The sequence below is a fragment of the Chelonoidis abingdonii genome, chromosome 9 (genome assembly GCF_003597395.2).
Source record: "Chelonoidis abingdonii isolate Lonesome George chromosome 9, CheloAbing_2.0, whole genome shotgun sequence".
Taxonomy (NCBI): Eukaryota; Metazoa; Chordata; order Testudines; family Testudinidae; genus Chelonoidis; species Chelonoidis abingdonii.
Genome location: NC_133777.1, coordinates 49,751,145 through 49,775,429, shown reverse-complemented (window position 1 = coordinate 49,775,429; position 24,285 = coordinate 49,751,145). Strand labels below are relative to the sequence as shown.

The window sequence follows — 24,285 nt, the reverse complement described above, 5'->3', positions numbered from 1 at the left end:
GTGTACTCAATGCAATACTGAGTAACTGTATTGAGTACAATCTGTTCTCAGTATGATCTGGTGCACCAATAAAAGAAGCAAAATTTAGGTAGTGTAACGAGAAGTAACCATTCCCTAGTACTTTGTGCTTAAGTACTAAGCACAAAGTATTTTCTGTACAAGCATGGTACCCATATGCCACTGCTATTGAAAGAGTCTGCAGCCCCTCTTGAGCTTCTTTTTAAGACCATGGATCTCTCTGAAAAAGATAGCCCCACCTCTTTTCTTGTTCCTAGGAAGTAAGAATTTCTTCCATCTCCTGGGATGTTCAGCCAACATCTGTTCTGCAACATTAATAGCCAAATCCAAATCAGTTGCATCTGTTTTAGGAACTATAGAGAAGAAGCTTATTCAAACTTAAACACAACATTTAAACATATTCTCATTTAGTTGCAGGCTACAAGAAGTAATTCAAATGATAGCTGTAAACCCTTTCCTTCTATTAGCAACCTTTTATTTAATAAGAGTTTCTTTGAGAGATCAGCCTGTCACTTATCAGGACAACATAAATATCCTTTTGCATGTCTTGTCTTTCATCACTCCTCTCTCTTTCACACACAGTGTCCTTTGCTTATGGTTCCATGAGGTGATGTGGTGAGGAATGAAAAGTTCTCTTTAACAAGTTCCTTCAGCCTAGCTTCTACTATACAATTACTGTGGTATTTTTAATAGATGTATGACAGGTGCTTCAACAACCCAGAAATTTGAAGTTATAGAAGCAAACAATCACATCCTGAAAGGATGCACCCAAAAGTGGAAATTAACGGAGATGGGGAGGTATGATAGACGTGTTTTCTTTTTGCAGAGATAATGAAAAGTAAATTAGATCTTTACTAAAACTGAAAGAGTTGTAATCAAAGATGCTGTCAGTAACAGGTAGATGTGAAGCAGTGGTGGTACACTTCAAGCACAAGAAGTAACTGCTTTCCAAAAAAATTCCATTTTTAGTTACAAAAATGTAACAATTGGAAACAAAAAAAATATACAATTCTCACAAACAGACCAAGCTCTAGCTTTGAAAATCATGGTATTTCCTCCAGAAGTGGGCTCTCAGAAAGGTGGGAATTTATAGCCCCTTTTCCTATTCCTTAGATAGGAATTCCTATCTTATTGTCTGCTCACCATCAAACTCCCCACTCTATTACCTGTAATACGGTAGTGTCTAGAGACAACAATCATACAGAACCCATAATGTTTGGCATGATATAAACCCAGTCCCTAACCAAGGAGCTTACAATCTAAATAGATTCATCATCTTATAGGAACCTTTTCCAGCATGCAACTCAAAAGTGGCATATACTAGACCAACCAGCAACAGATTGCACTTCTCTCACTTCCAGCATGTAAATATTCTTACGCTGAGTGTAGTTTTCCTTTATTTTGTTCCTCAGGAGATGGCACCTCATGACAGTAAAGAATTTGTAATGGTTTTAAAAAGACACATTTCATTTAAAGTTTGTAGTTTGAGATGATATTCTTCAAAGTTTTCCATTTTTCACAGCAGTCTCAAAGTAACGCAGCTCTAATATGAGTCAGAATGCTCAGTCTCCTGGAATGCTCACACTTCTTAAACTTCTGTATGAGGTATAGTTCATATATGTCAAAAAAGAGCTGGTGATATCTGCTGCTCCTCATTTCTCCTGTACGTTATTTTATTTTTATATGAAAATCACATACATCACTGAAATAAATCATATGCCACACTGCAGTCCTGTTATGTCGTAGCTGCAATTTCTCAGTTTTCCATTTTATACATATGTTGTCAAGAATACATAAAAATGCTAGACCAAAAACAAAAAAAAACTGTTGAGGTGTAGAAGTGACACTAGAGTCAAGAGGTCATTTCAAAATGATGCTCAGGGAGACAGACCAGTAAAATAGCAGGACCGAATGGATGTGAGAGAAGAAATTAGTAAGCTTTCGACTGTTCTTTTCTGACCATAGGAAACTGCTGTTACAAAACTGAATTTAAATTGTAAGATATTTTGAGACCGGAAACATGTTTGACCTTTGTAAAACACCATGAAAATTTACAGCTCTATATACGGTGCATAATTTTTACTAACAATACTTTTAATGTGTAAATACATGAAGTGCATGTCTTTCTTTTCTAGTAGTTTTTCTTTAAGATACTAAATATATTAGAAATGGGATTCTGAATTCATTTTTTGGGGAAGATATCTACTTCCTCTATCTCAATGCTGTGTTTGCATAAAGAAAACTGGGTCAATAAATTAAAAGATAAATGGGGAAAACAATCTTTGAAAACACTCCATGGCCCCAATATATCCTGGCAGAGAGAGAGAGAGTTCATAAAGCAAAAGGCAAAGTTTTGTTTGTTTTTTACTATTTCCAGTGAAACAATCTTCTCTAAAGCAAAAGGCTGTGAATTAAAAGCTTCTCCAAGGACACTCTTTAAACAAAGGGAAAGGAACTACAAGTGTGACAACTCTTCAGAGAAAGAACAAGCCATCCATTATCACTTCTTCAGAACAGGTCTAGTGCATTAGTATCTGTGGAGACACATCTTCAAGCTCTTTTGGAAAATATCAAAGATTATTCTTGCGGGGCCATTTGTACACTTCTGAACCTGAGAATCAAAACACTTACGGCTTTTTTGTTGTGATCCCTGATGTCCATGATGAAGTTTAGAAAACAAACCTCTGAAGGAGTTTTAAAGAAAGGTAAATAGTAGTTTCATTAAACCAAAAGTTTAGTCACATTTTTTTTCCTATATGAGGTGTCAGGTAGGTTACAAGTCAATGAAAAGTTATCAGCACTTGAAAAAACAAATTTGCAATGGGAAATCTTCCTCAACTTCAACAGCAGCATTGAAAAAGCAATGTTGGAAGAACCTACATTTTGATCATTAATTTAATTTTACTGTTATTTTATGTAAAGCTAAATTGGTGTACTGTAACAACAAAAGTTGTGGTTTTGATTGAACTAACTTTTCAATAGCTGGGCCATAATAATAATTTTAGATAATAGCTCACTGAAGGACACTTGCCATTTCTCCGTGATGACTTCTGCACTGGTGTTGGCATGCAGGTTTGTGTAGCTACTAGCTCTGGAGTGGCAGCTTTAGCTCCATGGTTAGCTTTCACCTTATCAGCCCAACTTACACCTGAAGGAGCCAGACGAGTGGCAGCAATTGTCACAGATGGATTCCTAAGTAAAAAAAATAATTCATAGATATATCACTTTCGGATCAAATAATGGAATGGTTTATCGAAGAATTTCTTAGGTGTTCATTTCTTTTGTATCTTGGCTTTTGGTGACTTAGATTAAAAGGTGGCTCTAAAAAAATGGCACCTCTTGACAACCAATAGAAAGCTCTTATTCTTGCCCCCATCTCTCTTTCTTTACTTACACAATTTTCAGAGCAGAAAATCTTCTTGATATTTAAAGAAGATATTTAAACATATAAAACTTTTCTGACTGAACTAAAGGGTGAATGACAGTATCAGTGGAAACCAGGACACAGAAAAGACCTAGCAGATTAAAAAAATATTCTTTTTGGATCCTACTTCCCAATGGCACACATGAATGAGTACTGTTTAGCATTCCCAATTATACAAAATTTCAGAGAGAAGAGTCAGACTGTTTACACTTTCTCCATACACAAACAGCAGTGGAACTTTAATTCAACAGGAAGCCAAAGTCTCAAACTATTAAATTAAAAATTAAAAGGGAGCTAATAAGTGAGGAAAGATCTCAACACTTTGATGATTAGAGAACATGGTTCCTAAATGTGGCATCCTTTGATGGAAAGACATTAAGTTTGTAAAGCATGAAAAGAAGTCTTTGGGGAGCACCAAGTACCCAATTGCACAAAGAGGTCTCTTTGCCCAAGAATCCACAATGCCTTGTGTAGAAAGGGCTATGAGGTTAGCCAAGTACAGACTGCTGTGTTGTGGGCTTCTGCTATAAATATAGAATATACACAAATTCATGGATCCATCATATTTTCTAACTTTCCACTGTACATCTAGCTAAAATAAATCCATGGACCCATGCTACTTTGAAGGTTTCTATTACTTACCTAGCAAAGATAAACTGTAGATATTGGGGGCTGTTCTTCTATCCTTAAGAAAGATCAAATACTCAGACTGCCTAAATTCAGCTTTTCTTGATGGACAGAATTGCAGTGATCTATATACTTAAAGGATATGCCACAACTTTTCCTTTTCTTCATTTGATTTCCGGAAAAAAACCCATTCAGAACAATATTCTGAATAAGGTGAAATGGAAATAAGAGGAGGTTACTTACTTGTAACTGGAGATTCTTCAAGATATGTGGTCCCTATCTGTATTCCATAAAGTGGAGGATTAACTCCTCCATCATCAGGAATGTCTCCATGCAGCCAGGGGCCCACAAAACACTGACAGAAAAACCTGAGTGGCCTGGCAGGGTCTATGTGGCTGGCCTGTCTGGCAGGCGCAAGGGCACTGGCAGAGCAAGTGGTGTTGCGCACGCTGGTGAGCTTCTGGGAGCTTGGGTGCCAAGATGATCATTGGTACCACCAGATCCCATTTGTGCTTGGCCTTGTCCTCCATTCGGGGGATCTTGGGTGCCGCTCTGGCCAGTTCCGCACACTACATCTCATCCAACCTGGCTGAGGGAGGAAATGCTGCACTTGTGAGCAGTGTTCTGTGGAGATCTGCTCTTGTGCCCATGTTTTTTGCTCTCATGCCGGGACCTGTCCTTGAACTCACCACCAGTAGTGGCTGCTGTACAGGTGGGTCTCCTGGGCCAGGATCCGAAGGCGCCTGGGGCTGCATAGCCTCCTCCATAAGGTATTTGTCAAGGCAGAGCTTGCAGACTTCCCTGGTCCTGGGCAGGAAAGACTTACATATGGTGCAGCACGCTCATGGAGAAAGAGCATGGGCAGGAGAGAGAGTTTTTGAAGTCCGGGATCCTGGGCATAAGCCAAGGTAGGAGGGGGCAGTCCCTGAACAGGGAAAAAGAACTACTACACTAGCCAAACTTAAACTCACCTAACTGTAAAACTATCTACATACTACGTACAAAGAAGAATAACTCTCTTAGCATACTAAAAGCACAAAAGAAAAGGTCCAGACTCAGGTCATGTAGCAGTAAGAGGGAACTGGAGGGCATCGACCCGTACCAGCTCTTATACCCTCGGCTGAGCGCACGAGGAGATACACTGCGCATGTGAGGGATAACAGACGCTGCTAAGAAACACTGCCGGACTCAAGCGCATGGCGCGCATGCGCACCCACATGTGGAATACACATAGGGATCATCACTCGAAGATGATTACTTTCAAAGCTCATTAAAAAAATGAGTATATATGCAGGATGACTTTGTCCCTGTAGAAAATCACATCAGGTATACACAAGAAAGAGCACCCAGTTCTCTCACTATAACAGAGTGCCAGGATCTGCAATCATGCATACATCATCACACCAACATGATACGGCCATGAAGAAGGCTAATGCAGTCTTAGGATGCATCAGGCAAGGTATTTCTAGTAGAGACAGGGAAGTGTTAGTACCATTATACAAGGCTGAGGGGAGATATGATCCCTCTCTATAAATACCTCAGAGGGATAAATGCCAGGGAGTGAGAGGAGTTATTTAAGTTGAGCACCAATGTGGACACAAGAACAAATGGATATAAACTGGCCATCAACAAGTTTAGGCTTGAAATTAGATGAAGGTTTCTAACCATCAGAGGAGTGAAGTTCTGGAACAGACTTCTAAAGGGAGCAGTAGAGCAAAAAACCTAAGTGGCTTCAAGACTGAGCTTGCTAAATTTATGGAGGGGATGTTATAATGAAATTGCCTACAACGGCATGTAGTCGATCTGTGACTGATACCAGCTAATATCTCCAACAGCCAGTGATGGGACACTAGACAGGGAGGGTTCTGAGTTACTACATAGAATTCTTTCCCAGGTGTCTGGCTGCTGGATCTTGCCCACATGATCAGGGTCTAACTGATTGTCATATTTGGGGTCGGGAAGGAATTTTCCCCCAGGTCAGATTGGCAGAGACCTGGGGGGGGGGGGGGAATTGCCTTCCTCTGCAGCATGGGACACGGATCACTTGCAGGTTTAAACTAGTGTAAATGGTGGAGTCTCTGTAACTTGAAGTCTTTAAACCATAATTTTAGGACTTCAGTAACTCAGCCAGCGGTTAGAGGTCTATTTCAGGAATGGGTGAGTGAGATTCTGTGGCCTGCGATGTGCAGGAGGTCAGACTAGAAGATCATGATGGTCCCTTCTGATCTTAAAGTCTATACAGATGCAGTGATCTTCCTTTTGACTTCTTTTTAGCACAAAGTTGCTCTGCTGACTCCTCGTAACAGATGTTGTTTCTTAACTCCACAGGTTATAAGCAAAGTAGAGGTAGCCATCTAGTCAGAGGGAACTAGGTACATAGACATGGGAACAGCCAGACCTGGGGAGAAAGCTTAGGCTGAAGTCAGGGCTAGTCACTCAAGTACATAGTCAGGGTCTCAGACGAGTCTGTACAAGACATGCTGCCATCCATGCTACCCTGGTTTCACGGCTACTGTTATTTGAGCTGGCCAGATCAAAGCTAAAATAGATATGTCTACACATGCTAGTCACACCTCTGACTGCAATGTAGACATACCCTGAATAAGAAAGAGAGAAAGAAAGGAATTTACGTATCTGAAGGGTGATAAAATAAGAGCATTCCATTAGCTGCCATCTTGCCTGCGCAAGTGACAAGTTAAAACCCAGAAACACAAAATTAAAACTATTATTTGAGGGGGGAAAAAACAAAGCTGAACATCTACAATGACTTAAGTGAAAAATATTTCTAGAGTTTTATTATGTTAGTTGTTAGTCTAAAGAGCTTTTATACTATTTCTCATTTCCCCGTTTCTCACCCCTCGTTTGACTGCTTTTATTTACTCCCATTATCATCTTGGTCGTTTTCATCCTCTAGGTAAGCAGATTAACAGACAACATTCCCAAAAGTTGGCAGTAATGTACCAACTTCATATGTTCACTGACCTGCAGGATATGTTCCATGAACAGAGACCAGCAATCACTCAACTCTGTTACACGCCAAGGACACTGCTACAATACACAATCCATACTAACCCAGCAAGAGACTTCCAGATAAGCCCCCAGTCCAGCACTGAGGACTCCACAGGAGTACCACACAGTTCTCAATGCAGAATTGAGGTGCAAGCCACCAAACACCTTCTGAGTTAATAGCTGAATTAGCTGCAAATTTCTTTATACAATAACAATCTGGTACAGAGAGGTACTAAAAAGATATGGAGCAGCATCATTACCAGGAGGTGTTGGAGATGGATTGGTCATGTGCTCCGGATGGAAACTGGTTCCATCACCAGAATAGCAATAAGACACCTGAAGGCAAGTGAAAACAAGGTCACCTGAAAACAACATGGTGAAGAACCACGGATGTTGACCTGAAAAACCTGGAGTACAGCTGGGGAACCACTGAAAGACTTGCCAGAAACAGACAGCAGTGGAGGAGCTTCATCGCTACCCTAAATGCCAGAGGCATAATGGGTACTACATTACTAACTGAAAGGTTTTACAGTTATTATTAGTTTGGTCTTAGGTGCAAGGATTTTCTAGTTTTACTTTTTGTGAAAATTAGCATTGACCATTTGATATTCAGATAGGCACTTAAAATGGATATATTTATTTTTTAATATTATAGCTCCCTCTTAGTTACACAAATTTCTCTATCAAACATAACTTGTGACACTAATTTAGAAATATTTGATATAAGGCAGTTGAACGTTAGAACCACAGTAGAATAAATACTCTAAATGTTAAGGAATGCTTTCCTGAATTGAGGCCTATATTGGCCAGCACTTAAGCACATGCAGTAAGTCCCAATGGGCTGGAGTTAAAGCATGTCCTGTATAGGAACGGGCTTACTGCAAGTGCTTAAGTGCTTTCCAAAATTTGGGCTTTAATGAAGATAATGCTCCCCTGAAATAGAGTTAAATAATTTACATGTAATTTTTGTGTGCTTTCTCCACATACTGGCACTTAATTGAATAAGAGGTTTAGTATTTTTATAATAAATATTTTCTGTCTTTCAGTCTAATATAAATTTTGCTGCTTATCAAAATCCATTTCATTTTACATTAATTGTTAGTGATAAACATTAACTTCCTGCACACTCAGCTTGCCATACATAGGTGCATATACAGGCTATTTTAAAATGTCAATTATATATATTTTGACCTTTGTTTTGTAGAAGGAAATGGCTGCTAATCTTATTAAACAGTTAACATGAAATAGATTGATTAGTTTTTATTGTCAGGTCATTGAAATGCCTAGGAATAAAATGTCTGATTAAATATAAGCAAAAAATTAGGTCTTCTAGTAATAGTTTTTTGTTTTGTTTTGTTTACACAATGTGTTGGGTATTTTTCTCTCTCATGTTCACATATATCAATATTTGGGTTCAAATATAGCTTGGCAAATAGCACCTAAAATAATACATTAGCTGCAAAAGGAAAATTATGTACAAGTTAACCCTGAACTTTTTTAATAAATGAGTCAGCTTTCTTTTAGTGCCTTTATTATTTGTTTTCATACCCAAAATTTAAACTTCTTCGAGCATTTGATGTTCCGCTGATTCTCTCTGTTGATGGACTTGGTATTACATGGCGTCCTGGAGACATCTTCTTTACTTCCCAGGCCAATGAAGTAGGTCTAAAAATTCAGGAGAGAATAAATTAAGAATGAATCCTAAGCAGTCACTGCAACATTTTTCAATGGATATTCCTATTTTAACTTGAAGTAAAACAAAATCATGTTTTGGATGTTGGTGATGTAGCAACAGTGGAAAAATTTATCTGAACTAACCTAGTGGTTGTAATATAGAATATGTCAACTACTGATCAATTCAAAAATGGAACCAAGTGAGGGATCAATAGGGCAAGGGAAAGCATGGGCTTGATCTGAATGCAATACTCTAAACCACTTTTAAAATAATTATTTGCCTGTCACTAAAGGGAGACAATGTTGCCTAGTGGATAGAGCACAGAACTGGAATTCATGAGACCTGAATTCTATTCCCAACTCTACCGCTGGCCTGCTGGATGACCTTTGGAGAGTTACTTCACCTTTCTGTGCCTCAGTTTCCCCATCTGTAAAATGGGGGTAGTGATGCTTACCTCCTTTGCAAAGCACTTTGAGATCTACTGATGAAAACTGCTGTGTAAGAGCTAGGTATTACTATTGTTGATGTTATTGGAACCTAAATTCTAAGCTTTTTCTTCTCAGATAATTACTTAAGAGAATTTGCAAGGTGGGGACACCTCACAGATGCTGCTGAGAAGAACAGGGTATTATGAAATTGTTTATAGAAAGCAAGATTTAGCTTTCCTTGGGAAAACAGGAACCCGAATAAACAGTTAGGCAGATCTTTTTTCATAGATAGTAGGTAAAATGTTCAGTCACTCAAATGACCTAGGAGTCCAAGGGTATATCTACACTGTGATAGGAATACAGACTGGCACCCAGTCTAGCTTTAATCTAATCAGCATGGCTAAAAAACAGTAATAAAGACATGGCAGCACAGGCTTCTGTGTGGGCCGAACAAGCATACCAGGGAACCTGGGTATGTTCTCACTTGCTAGCCTGCAAATAAAAAACTCCAAATTCATTTTTTTTAAATACCATGATTTCATATGGCTTTGTTCATGATTTTTTAATGATTGGAGCTGGCAATATTGCTTAAGTGGGACTTAAGTGGCTCATAGGCCCTTGTGCTGGACCTCTGCACTAGGGTAAATTTCACCCTGAGAGACTATTAGAAAATAGATTAAAAGAAAAGAAAAACATCTGATTACCTGCTCTGAGCATCAGCCTTCTCTAGCTTTTCCTGCAGCTGTATCCAGTCAATCAATGCCTTGAAATCTCTTACATAGTTATCTAGCATCATTAGAACCTCCTGGAAAACAACAACCTACATCAGGTATTTGTATTTATGGGGGTGGGGAAGGCAAAGAAAGAGACAATATTGGAAGAAATAGAAAACTCGGCAAAAAACCTGACCAGACAGTACAAATTTCACTCTATTATAGCTAAAGTGGCAAAATCTGCTTTAGTAAAGGTTGCATAACATTTTCCTTTCTAACACCACTTCAAATTGCCAATAACTTGCTGAAACTTAAACTTCTGAAGCTGAAATTTACCAGTCTCAGTCCCTGCTTGAAAGCGGAGCTTTTGAATGGCTTGAGCAAAAACAGTTCAGACTTTAAAGAGAGTTTAAAATACTTTTCCTATTATAAATAATTCTTGTAATCTTTTTTGAATATCTCTGCAAACAAAATGGCTAAGGACAGAAAGCTGAAATCTGGCATGTAAATTAAAACTCTCATTAAGCACAAGTGTCTCTGAATGCTCCAGTGAAATTTGATTTTGATTTGACAAGTTATGATCTTTTAAAATTCACATGCTGGCTATGTGCAGTACATTTTGCATAGAGTTTTGATAAACTTATGAGCTGCATAGGAAATTCCACAAACATTAATGATTCACTTGGCTGTGTAATGTGCAAAGTGATTAGGAGGGCGGCTGCACATTTTGTAAAGTTAGCAGGAGAGAGTCCACTCTAATGAATCCTAGGATATCAGCGGTTGGGGAAGGCAAAAAGCACCCTACCTAGCTCTGTAGCCCACAGGAGAGAACCCCTCTTCCACAGAATTCCTAAATTGCGGCACACAGAACATCCTGATGGTGTGTAGCAATACTAGTCTGTCTAGAGATTATGGAATGTATATGTGATATTGCCACATAAGATTCTACTCAACCTCAGCATCAACAACATTATAAATTATACTATAATTACAGACTATTACTGGTGATGGTTTAAAAGGCAGAACGTATACAGGGAGAGATTATGGCACTGGCAATTTTAAACAGAACATATTTGATGTGAAGTTACTGAGAGCACTACTAAACACAGAACCCTTGGGATGTAAAGTTTACATTCACTTTTCTCACAATAACTGCACTTTAAGAATTGTAAACTACAGAATCTCACATTCATGGCTTTGGAATTATTACATATTTAGCCCTTATAACAACCAATAATCAGATTACACATCCTATTTTTATGGATAAGTGATTCTATTATCATTTTAGAAAGATACTGTTGAATGAAATATAATTGTTCAAGAATTTACCTACATTTTTACAGTGATTCAAAGTCAGCTATTTCAGTCAGACAAAGTGAAAGCTGCATCCATGACTGTCTTTCATGGCTTGAAGCCAGACTTTCACAGTATGTTGGAATTCAATTGATGATGAACAGAATCTTGCAAGATCTTATTAATTTGATAGAACCTAGTCTTGTATACGCTGACGAGTAACAAAGAATGCCATTTGAGAACTGCAGACCTATAATGTGAATCTAATATAATTTCTCACATCTAAAGAAGAAAATTAGTGGCACAATAATCATGTACACTGAGCAAAACAGGATTAAAAGTTTTTACTTTCTTCTAGTAGCAAAAAATATTATTAAGCTTTACTTTGAAAATGATTCATCATACATACTGGTTTCCAATTCATTCAAGCTTTGGAAGTGTGTTAACTATGTCAAGGTTGCCCTTAAACACAGAAGACAACAGTTAAAATTGAAAAGGCCATTTCCCCTAGTATGGCCTGATTCTGCAGTCTTGACTCAGGTAATTCTCCCACTAATTTCAGTGGGAGAATTACCTAAGTATGAGCGCTTAATTGTTTCACTTTTTTAACTGATAGCTACACATATAATCTAAATCAGACTTCATTAAATCTCTTCTACTTAATTCAGATAAATGCAGTTCAGCCCTGTGCAGAAGACCAGCACGAGGTCTATGGACAACTTATCTCCCACTTAAGCACTCAAAATAGGGCTTAACTGAGACATAAGTGGTGTATAGTCCATGGAGTGGACCTACGCACACAGGTAATTTTCATCCAAAATGAAAGGGAAGAAAACTCTGACAAATACTAATAAAAAAAAAATTTAAACACTGAGATTTTATATACATATACATAGAAAGATGAAAGATAACTACAAATACATCTGTTGGACATAGTCAAAAAGTGCATTTGTAGTAAATATTTACAAATATATATGAAAATCAAACAACTTTTATATTAACATTATATTACCTTTATTTTGAAGTGTCACAAAAACAAAACATTTTACATATTTTTCTTAAAAGGCAATTGGCATTGCAAAGTAACTGGTAAGAAAAGTCTGCTACAAGAAATGAACAAATTATGTGTTTTAGCCAGCCCTCTTCTTTCAATTTCACTAATAAAAATCTAGGTTTCTAATTCACTTTAAGTCAGTCATATTATCTTGTGCTGAACGTTAACAATAGTAAGAGCACAGAAAGCAAGATTAATTCAGTATAATTTATGTTATAATGTCTGCTACTGAGATTTTCCCTATTAAAAACTGAATTAATCCAAACATGAGTTATATTTCTGAAGCTAGATGGCACAAGGAAAAAACAATAAATGGCTTAAACAACCTCTTTTAAGGAATGTTTAGCTACACTTTATCAGAAATGATCAGAGTAGTACCATGCAGCTGTAATCTGAGTCATGTTTTACGAACAAGGGAATACAAACAAGACAAGCAGCTGGAGCGGCCCCATATTCACTGATGCTCATCTTTCTCCCTAAAGCTATGAAGGCCATTTTGTCAAGCAGGATGAAGCAGAACAAAAGTGGCTCTGAAAGCGCCGTTACAGGCATCCAGATAACTACATATAGACGTACAGCTAAAATTACCAATTAGTTTACCAATTGGCTGCAACGGATTCGATTGGTTTGTAATTAATTCTAGTTACTGGCGCATACAGCAGGACGGTTGGCGCCATCCCTTTGTCCTCCTGATACACAATACTACTGCACAGGGCCCTAGGGTCTTGGCTCTCTAATTCACCTACAGTACTGAGTGTAGCAGATATACTCTATGGTGCTGAAGCAGTGGAAATTCGTACCACTTGAGAAGGTGCTGACAAAAAGGAACCTTTATGGGGTAGACTGCTGCTGCACTAGAGTCAAGGCAATTTTAAATGCCACTGTTTGTCAAGGTCAAGTATAACTCATACTGATTTTTAATGGGCCAGTACAAGCTAAGAAAACAGGTTGAGGTTGAGGGGATGGTCTTAAAACCAATGTCAACAGGAAAATGTGAAACAGAAGAATTTCTACAATATTAAAATTCCCCCCTGCATCATTCTAATGACTTCTTCATGCTTTCATTTTCTACCTTAGTGTAGATCCTTCCGCCAGCCCTGAATCATTAGCTTAATTTCAAATAACACATTTTTTAAAAATTATATATATTTTAATCCATGCTTCTTGTTCCTACATTTTGGGCTCATGGTAATCTTTTCCATGGATGTCCCCACCTTTCCTAAACACCTTGGAGAAGCCTTACCATAATGCATTTGCAAAACAGTACATGTGTGGTCCTGTGATCTTACACAGCTTCCTGTATCTTAAAGGTTTTTTTAAATAATGAAAATACCTCAACATCCTTAAAGCTTAGTATCAATATGGTGGAATTTTTTAAATGGAATGAAAACAATTATATTTAATTGAAGTGTTTCTCTAGTTAGTTGAAAAAGCTATGTTAATTTCAGCAGTGGACAATTAAAGAGGGCAACCTTTGAATAAATATTGGACAGGTCTCTAGACATTAGAACCTCACACCCTATAATTCACACATACAAAAATAGCCTCTCCTCACTTCACAGCAAGGGCTTAGTGGCAGAGCACTGGAAGGATGTCTAATATTAGTAAGACCTCATTATTTATATAAAATATCTACAGTAAATTTACAAGTGTTCTTGTTTTCTGTCTGATTCCATGGAAACACATCAATAAGTCCTCTGCAGGGACCTGGCTTCATAGGTGTGGATAGACAGCCCAGGGGATTGCTGCTGTCCAATCTATCATGCCCCCTAAATTAAGCAGGGACTGGTGATGTAATTTAATGCCTCTTACCTAAGCCAGAAACAACATACATGGATTAACCCACCACACAGTGCAATACACATACACTGAACGGATGGGACGGGAGATGTCAGGGCAGGAGAGGGTCAGCAACAGTAGGAAATACCATAGAAGTTCAGCTTCTGCTCATACATGAGTCATGTGGGTCCAGAAGCTGTGCAGAAACACAGGGATCTCCCATAGAATAATAAAGAAAAAACTCCATGAGCAGAAGGAAACCCAATCAGTTTTCCAGCCCCTTGTATATATAAAAAAAAAAACTACATGATTTGGTTCCTATTGCACGTACCCTTTGAAAAAAGGAGTCTAGTTTGTTCAAATATAATGTAGTGAACTTGGAAATCAAATCTTCCTGGTTTCACTCTCCCACACTAAAATGCAGGGAAGGGGTGGGAGGAGGGAAGCAAAGGAGACCACAAGATGGAACAATTTCCCCAGCATTCCCACCAGAAGAACATACCAGAGAAAAGAAATTTGTTAACATACAAATGTTCAGTTCATTCTCAGGTCTGGAAACAGGTATTGAGTTTTTTCTACCAGTTGATTGTTCCGCAGAGTAATTATATTGTACATTTTAGATTAAATATTTGTCAGATTAGATGCCATTTTCAGTTATTCCTGCAAAAAAACCAAGCAAACCTAGTATTTTTCTCTTCTGTTTTTCTATTTAATTTTGAACAGGACAATCAGATAATTCGTTTTAGTCATTTGGCTTAAAAATTGCCCTGGGGCTGAGAGTTTGCACAAGAAGTTTCATTGCAAAGATACTTTTTTGACAGCTGAATTATAAATGCTTAAAAGAATCCAGAGGGTTTGGTTTGGATTCTTGCTTCCTGGTCAGGGACAGTTGCCAAAGCAGTGTGTTTAATCTTAGTGGAGGATTGGGAGAGGGGGATCCCTTTACTCTATCTAATGGAGTGCCATTGAACCATTCTCAGTCAATGAAAAATAACAGTAACATGAGGCCATAAAGACGAGACAAAAACTGTGTGATGGAGGAGAAAAATAATATAATACACCAAGAACTGGAGTTCTCCAAACGATGTTGCCTCTGCAAATCCCCACTGTAGCAGTCTTGCACCATGCATATAAGCCACTGAATTGTTAGTAGTTAAAGCTGCTGGGAGCACTTGTGACAATCTAGGATCCAAATGTTCAAGATCCCATAACTGTTCTCAATTTCTTTCCTCATCAAAGCATCCATTAAGGGATTGCAAAGAGGAGTGGAGAAAAGATGATGAATGTGTCTCAGCAGAGTCAATGGGCCTCCACCCAATCTCACACTGATTATCCGTCTATTCAGCTTCGCTGACTTCAACTGAGTCATTCTTGGTTTACGCGGGGGTAACAGAATAGAATTTGGCCCTATATATTCTGAGAATTCCAAGTATTGCTAGGCAACTTTCATTTTGCTTTAACGAATTATCTCAGCAGACCAGTGTAGGAGACTAATCAGCAGAATCACAATCACAGGAGGCCAGGGAGTGCTAACTTAGAAACAGACTGAAGTGCTGCCCTACTAAACAGAGCAACTAATCAATATTCAGAGTCAAGAGAATAATACTTCATGCAGGTGTGAACTCCACATGGCAGCCTAACGTATTTCAAGAATAGATATATTTCTAAAAGAGGCAGCCAGTGTAGCCACAGGTCTCATAGAATGCTCTCAATCTATCTGGTATTGAGACTCCACCCTGATCATAAAATGGCCTAGATAGAAACCAGAATCCACTTGGAAAGCCTCTGAATTGAAATTTGGATTTCTCCACAAGGAAGAAAAAAAAAGAAAATTTACAAATAAGGCTGAGCTTTTTCCAAACAGTATTAAAAACTTTTTAAATATCTAACCCAAGGGTAGGCAATCTATGACATGTGTGCCGAAGGTGGCACACAAGCTGATTTTCACACTGCGCGGGTCCTGGCTACCGGTCTGGTGGGCTCTGCATTTTAATTTAATTTTTAATGAAGTTTCTTAAACATTTTAAAAACCTTATTTACTTTACATGAAACAATAGTTTAGTTATATATTATAGACATAGAAAGAGACCTTCTAAAAATGTTTAAATGTATTACCGGCACAGGACACCTTAAATTAGAGTGAATAAATGAAGACTCAGCACACCACTTCTGAAAAGTTGCTGACCACTGATCTAACCTATGAAACCTCATTTCATTGCCAGATGATGAGACTTGTGAATAACACAGCACGAGAGTTATATATTTCCTAATATGAAAACTTACGAACATCTTACTAGGCTTTGGGGTGATGTTTCAGAACCACTTTGTCTTTCTGAATACAGTGTGAGGAGGATCAGCCATAGAACTTCCAGATTGTTTCTTTTAGAAGATAGAGTGTGAATAATCATGCTTCTAGAGGTTCAAATCTAGTAAGAAATCAGTTCAAGACCCAGTGGTTTTTGGGCTGTCAAACTAATCGAAATACATGTAATGGGCCCTAAAAACTAAGATGGAAGAACCCTAAACTTGTAGCTGGTATGAAGAAATGGAAAACAAATGATCCCATCCTGATGATGGACAACAGAAGAACACCGTGTTTGTTTAGATAATACTTGGCTGTCATACTGTATCTGAGAATCAATACAAATTACTCATTCACTGAATTTAGGAAAACCTTGACCATCAGCCTAACTGCTCTTAGCGCCAATATATTTGTATGCAATCTATTTTCTTTGTTTTCCAAATATTAAATAAGGAGGGGCAGAGTGAGATTGGGAATAAGAGAGCAAAAGGGAAGAAAGAAAATATTTCAAGTACAAATATTTGTACTGAAGGATGATCTGGTGGGTAATACACAGGACTGATAGATAGGACTCCAGATTTCATCTCCAGTTCTGCCACTGACTCTCTGTGTTACCTTACCTGCCCATGCCCAGATTTACTCATATGTAAAGTGGGGACAATAATATTGATCTACTTCAGGAGACAGATGAAAATACTTTAAGATCCTTGGATGAAATTACTACTATTAATTATCATCATCATCATTAAGAAGGCTGAGACAGGCTGAATCAGAAAATACATATTCACTCCATGTACTCACATCAGCAAAAATGTCACTTAAGGAGCAACTTGGAACACAGCAAACTGTTTGGGACAAGCTAACTTCCAAACGTGTTCTTGTGGCAGAGACACAAAGTCTAGTGGATGGACATTAGGGGTAAAGCTTAGTCAGTCAGAGTTCATGGCAATGTGACTGGGACCATTTCCAAATTTCACAGGAAGGCAGCACAGAGCATTCATTATAGACTGGGGAGTGGTGTCATGTTCTACAAAGGGTTAGAGGGCTACTCTTCTGTTAGGCTAGAGAATGCTAAATAATAAAATAAAACAGATATAAAATACATGGAAAAATCAATATTTAACTTGAATGTGGGGGAACTATAATATAGCAAGTATCTACACAATTTAGCATTTCATTTTTGTTTCCTATTCGATCTTATATCCACCAATTCTGTGATCACTGAACCAGTGGACAGACTAATTTAAATGAAATAAGACTATGTTTAAACTTGACAAACCCTGCTTCTTTTAGAGGTAATTTAACCAATTTGTCACTGTATTCTTAAGCATGAAGCATCAAAGCAGTATCAATACATACATTTGTGGTTTCAAATACCTCAGCTCCAAACCATTAGCAAGAGTTACTGAGATACTGCCTTAGGCAGCGTCCAAAGCCAGAAGGAAATATACACAACGGCTGATCTTCTTACACACATTTCCACTGTTTGCATCCTTACCACAACCCTTTCGTCTGCAATTTCAACCACAACCACTCACCAGAGCTCAGTCCCATTTGGAAGCACTAAACATTAGTCACAGTGACAATGTAATCAATAACTAAGTACGCCAAATCATAAGACTGAACAAATCCCATATGTATAACTTCAAAAACAAACACACATTTTCAAGATAGCCTGGATTAATCTAAAGGTGTTAAATGTTAGTAATAGGGTCAGGTTTTATTTTCTTTAAAAAGTATAAATCTTGTATTGTAATTTGACCTTTAGCACAATTAAAACATTCATAACACTGCTTGATGTATCCACTTGAATTTTTTCAGTACATGGAAAAATATGAAGAACAGTGACAAATGTCCCAAATTAAAATACAAATATTCTAAATAATAAATTAAGATTACTTGAATAAAATGTATATGAAAGCTTTTTTTAATAACAATTGTTTATTTTCAGAAAACAATTTAAAAATAAATAACACAAAGGCTAGAATAGTGGTTCTCAAATTTGTACTGGTGACCCCTTTCACATAGCAACCTTCTTAGTTCAACCCCCGTCATAAATATACAAAAAAATGTTTTTTAATGTAACACCATTATAAATGCTGGAGGCAAAGCAGGATTTGGGGTGGAAGCTGACAGCTTGCAACCACTCATATAATAATCACACGACCCCCTAAGGGGTCCTGCCCCCCCATTTGAGAACTCATGGGCTAGAGGATCAATTACCAGATATTATATTTCCTTATTTAATATTATTTTTACAAAACAATTATACAGCATTGTAAATATAAATGACACTTCACAAACTTAGCTAACAATCCGTTCTCTGCTCAAAAAGCTTTCAAACTAAATAGGTAAGAAAACAAGACAACAAAATATGAGTCAACACAAGTGCTGCTTTTGTTTATCATCATTAATGTCCTTTAGTCCTCAGACCTGGCAGAATTTCTGTGACTTCTCAACTGTAGGCAGCAATTTGTCTCTCTAGTACCATAAGATAACTCTTTTTTATACACCTCTACCCCGATATAACGCAACCCGATATAACACGAATTCGGATATAACGTGGTAAAGCAGTGCTCTGGGGGGAGAGGCTGAGCACTCCGGCGGATCAAAGCAAGTTCGATATAATGTGGTTTTCCCTATAACACAGTAAGATTTTTTTGGCTCCCGAGGACAGCATTATATCGGAGTAGAGGTGTATAATTAATACTGTTTTAAACCACTAAATACCTTCTCTAGGCACATCAGGCAAGTATAAAGTGTTACCAAGTAAGCATATGAGTGAAATTAAAGATATTTCCACTATTAATATAGATTTTAATTATAAAACTGACTTTCGTCTTAAAATGTAATTTAAAGATTCAGAAGACCAGAGTGGTCTTTTTAATCTCTAAACTCCCAACATATAATTTTTAAACTATTGTTTAAACAATCCAGCAGAATTACTACACATTACTATCTATCAACACTGCAGTGTCACTGTATATTCATGGAAGGTTATGGTACATGAAGAGAGACTATATGAGCCACAGAGATGATCAAATCTTCCAGCTGCAATTCTTATAATGCCTAGTCTTTTCTGTTGCAACACTGTCCATTATTAGATTTTAATAAGCAAAATAGAAAAATATCTAAAGCCACATTTAATGGCTAGTTAAAAAATTGGAATAAATAGCTTTACCACAAAATCAGAGTAATCCAGGAACTATTTTTATACAATGACAATACATGGGGGAGAGATAGCTCAGTGGTTTGAGCATTGGCCTGCTAAACCCAGGGTTGTGAGTTCAATCCTTAAGGGGGCGATTTGGGGATTGGTCCTGCTTTGAGCAGGAGGTTGGACTAGATGATCTCCTGAGGTCCCTTCCAACCCTGATATTCTATGATGGCTCAGTTGCTCCACCCCAGAACCTATAAAAAGAAGAGACTACATGTGGGGAGAGGAAGAAGTCCTATCTCCCTTGTCTCAGAAGATTCTCTGCTCCTGACTCTACAGAGTACAAGGTGCGTGTGGAGTTGGAGGCAGGATATGCTGATGCTACTGCATAGCTGCTGTGGGATGTGATCAATGGCAGCATGGCTCCTAATAAGGCTATGTTGCCCAGGGGTAAGATAAAGAAGCAATAGTTATCCTTGAAGAACAGCTCCTGTCTCCAACAAAAAGGGAATCTCTTCCCTGAAGATCCTTAGGATGTGTGGACTTTGGAGAGGATGTTGCTCCAAAATCTGTGTGTCTGCAAATCTCTACCACTGTGAGGGAAGAGTTTCATAAAAACTCTTTAAAGTGAACTTTGCACTGTTTTGCACACAAACCCTCTCCTGAGGGTGTCAGAACCTAGGAATGACCATATCAAGTCAGACCAATGGTCCATCTGCCCTGTATTCTGCCTTCCGACAGTGGTCACTGCCAGATGCTTCAGAGGGAATGAACAGAACAGGGCAATTGTCAAGTGATCCATCCCCGTCATCCAGTCCCAGCTTCTGGCCGTCAGAGAGGTTTAGGAACACACAGAGCATGGAGTTGCATCCCCTGACCATCTTGGCTAATAGCTATTAATGGACCTATCCTTCATGAATTCTTTCTTGCCTTCACAACATCCCCTGGCAACGAGTTCCACAAGCTGACTGTGCATTGTGCAAATAAGTACTTTCTTATGGTGGTTCTACAGAATGGGGCAATCTACACTATTGTATTAAAAATCATATTTGGAGGATACAATGAAATAGCTCTATCAGGTTCACAGAATCAGAGAAATGTAGGGCTAAAAGAGATTTAGAGATCACTTAGTCCATCCGCTTGTGCTGAGGCAGGATTAAATATACCTAGACCATTCCTGAGAGGTGTTTGTCTAACCTATTCCTAAAAACTTCCAATGATGGGGATTCCACAACCTCCTTATGTAACCTGTTCCAGAGTTTAACTATCGGTATTATTTGAAAGCTCTTCTCGTTCACTTGCACATCTACCAACGTGATATATGCCATCATGTGCCAGCAATGCTCCTCTGCCATATACACTGGCCAAATCAGACAGTCTCTACGCAAAAGAATAAATGGACACAAATCTGACATCAGGAATCATAACGTTCAAAAACCAGTGGGAGAACACTTCAACCTCTGTAACCACTCAGTGACAGACTTGAAGGTGACAATTTTGCACAAAAAACAGACTCCAAAGAGAGACTGCTGAACTCAAATAAATATGCAAATTAGATACAATTAACTTAGGGTTAAACAGAGACTGGGAATGGTTGAGTCATTACACTAATTGAATCTATTTCCCCATGTTAGGTTCTCTTCACACCTTCTATGGGTTATCTCGATTATCACTTCAAAGGTTTTTTTTTCTCCTGCTGATGATAGCTCATCTCAATTGATTGGACTCTTACAGTTGCTATGCGTACTTCCACCTTTTCATGTTCTCTGTATGTATAAATATCTCCCGTCTGTGTGTTCCACTCTGTGCATCTGAAGAAGTGAGCTGTAGCCCATGAAAGCTTATGCTGAAATAAATTTGTTAGTCTCTAAGGTGCCACAAGTACTCCCGTTCTTTTTGCAGATACAGACTAACACGGCTGCTACTCTGAAACCTTCCTAATATCTAACCTGAATCTCCCTTGTTAAAATAAGCCAGTTACTTCTTGTCCTACCTTCAGTGGACATGGAGAATAATTGATTTCCATCCTCTGTATTGATCACCTTTTACATATTTGAAGACTGTTTTCATACCCTTCCCCTACATCCACCCCAGCCTTCTCTTCTCCAGTTGAACATGCCTACAGCTTTCACCCTTTCCTCGTAGTCATATTTTCCAAACCTCATATTTTTTATTATTCTCCTCTTGACTCTCTCTAATTTGCTCATATCTTTCTTAAAGTGCAGTGCCCAAATCTGGACTCAGTACTCCAGCTGAGGCCTCATCGGTGCCAAGTAAAGTAACGATCATCTTCCTTGTCTTACATATGACATTTCCGTCAATACATATCAGAACAACATCTGCTATTTTTGAAGCAGAAGCAAACTTCTTGCCTCATATTCAATTTGTGATTCACTATAATCCCCAAATCTTTTTGCGTAATACTGCTGCCTAGCCAGTTATTCCCTGTCATATATTTGTGCATTTGATATTTTCCTTCCTAAATGTGGTACTTTGCACTTGTCTTTATTAAATTTCATCTTGTTGATTTCAGACCAATTCTCCACCTTATCAAGATCATCCTGAATTCTAATCCTATCCTCCAAAGTGTTTGCAACCACTCTCAGCATGACGTCATTCATAAATTGTATAAGCATACTCTCCTCTCCATCATTCAAATTATGATGAAATACTGAATGGTACTGGAACCAGGACTGACCCCTGAGGGGCCAAAGGAGACATGAACCATTGATAAATACTCTTTGAGTATGGTCTTTCAACCAGTTTTGCACCTACCTAATTTCATCTACGCCATATTTCCATAGGCTGCTTATTAGAATGTCATGAGGAACAGTCAAAAGAATCACTAAAGCCCAGCTATATCAAGTCTACTGCTTCTCCCCATCCAGAAGGCCAGTTACTTCGTCAAAGATGGAAACTAGATGGATTTGTCAGGTATATGTCATGCCACATCAATCTTGGCTATTACTTATCACTTTATTATCCTCCAGGTTTGAACAAACTGACTGTTTAATAATTTGTTCGAGTATCTTTCTGGGTATCCAATTTAGGCTGACTGGTCTAAATTCCCCAGGTCCTCCTTTTTCCCCTTTTTGAAAACAGGTACTATGTTTGCCCTTCTCCAGTCCTCCAGGACCTCATCCATCCTTCATGAGTTCTTGAAGATAATTGTTAACTGCTCAAAGATTGCTTCAGCTAGTTCCTTAAGTACCTTGGGGTGAATTTTGTCAGGCCCTTCTGACCTCAACACATCTAACTTACCAAAGTATTTTTTAACCTGTTCCTTTCCAAGAGCCTTCTCCCTTGTTGTTAATATTAATTGCGTTAAGCATCTAGTCACAATTAACTTTTTTAGTAAAGACTGAAGTAAAGGCTGAATAGTATCTGTTTAGAATAACACATATGTGCTTAACCAAGAAAGCAGACTAGATTCAGAAGAATATGGTCAGTCAGGCATGCACAGGGTAAATTATCTACCTGTAATTGTTCTCTGAAAGGTAGATTCTGTATTTGAACTAAAGCCCTGAGGTATCATACTTTCAGACAAGAGTCTTCCTTTTAAGCACTTTAAAATATCTTCCATTAAGCCTTTTGCCCTTGGGGAAGCAGTCACGCACCAGAGAATATATGAAGAGCACCAACCATCAGTTCTTATTTACGTGAACAACAAGTGGAGTCCTTCTCTGTGGCACTAAAAGTACTCACAATTTTGCATGACAGAGAAGTAATTTCTTGGGATCTTTTACCTTTATTTCTTAATTTCACTATCACTTCTATTCTGTATTTTAAAGCCCAGAGGAGTTCTAAGCTTCACTATTGCCACTGTCAGCATTTGTTCACTTCCACCAGCTTTTTATATTTTTCTTTCAGACTTCTACCTTTTATTTTTTTGTGACTTTTTCACTGCTTATACAGAAAAGTGATCTCTATTGATTTCTAGCACTGCCCTGCACAGTAAGAGTTATGATGGGATTTGCTCACTGTGAGTTATCACCCTTAGGAAGGTTTAATATTCTATTGTTTTGAAAATTACACAGTTTCTCCTTTACAAAGTGATTTGTTTAAAGGTTGTGATGCAATACAACAAACGGAAATAACAGAGTCTGAAGAATGATACTGCCATCCTCAACTCAAACTGGGGTTTTCTCCCCTCCCATTATTATGTGGGTTGAAGATAGACTATTAACTGTTACCCATGTTTGACCCAAGTAGTTAGCCAAAGTTCAGGAACTTGTGGATTGTTTCTGTTATGAGAAATTGACGATGGAGACCCACATCTTTAATGCAATTCTGTTTATTTACAAAGAATATAAAAAGTCCTGTTTCTCTGAACACACGAAGAATCAAACAAAAGGAGATACTTTCTTTGCTCACACCTCTATGTCTCTTTCAGCCACCATTCAGCCCAAAATCTCTCTTTCAGTTTTTTCTCAGGCCATGCTACAAATGCTTGTGTGTGGCGGCATTCTCTCCGAGCTTCTCTGGTCTTTCTGCTGTTTCTCTCTCAGAGATCCAAACAAAACACAGTTTAAATCCAATCAATGCTCTACTCCCTGCATTTGCAATATCAGTCCCCAGATAAATCCTTTGTGGGCCACGCTGTTAAATTTCTATTCAAGATTTGCCATATGTCTATGTTTTGGATGGTTCGCCATTCCTTCACCTGCCTGGTTTCATAAAGGAGCATAATGATTTCTGACAACAATCTTACATGAAGATGGGCAGTAATGTGTGCAGTATCAAAGAGCTTTAACCCAATGTATAACACAATCTTAAATATTAATTTTCTAGTTCCTGACAATTTCA

General features: G+C 38.1%; 1 protein-coding gene across 4 annotated transcripts in view; it reads right to left on the bottom strand.

Annotated features, from left to right (window-relative positions):
• SCAPER (S-phase cyclin A associated protein in the ER) overlaps window positions 1-24,285 on the bottom strand; it is a 357,916-nt gene that overhangs the window by 270,226 nt on the left and 63,405 nt on the right. For all 4 annotated transcript variants that reach the window (XM_075069526.1, XM_075069525.1, XM_075069528.1 and 1 more), the window contains 3 exons: window positions 9,886-9,986; window positions 8,627-8,743; window positions 3,050-3,210 (listed from right to left, as the gene is read on the bottom strand). In XM_075069526.1, coding sequence (XP_074925627.1) covers window positions 3,050-3,210; window positions 8,627-8,743; window positions 9,886-9,986 — 379 coding nt within the window. The remainder of the gene's footprint in view (window positions 1-3,049; window positions 3,211-8,626; window positions 8,744-9,885; window positions 9,987-24,285) is intronic.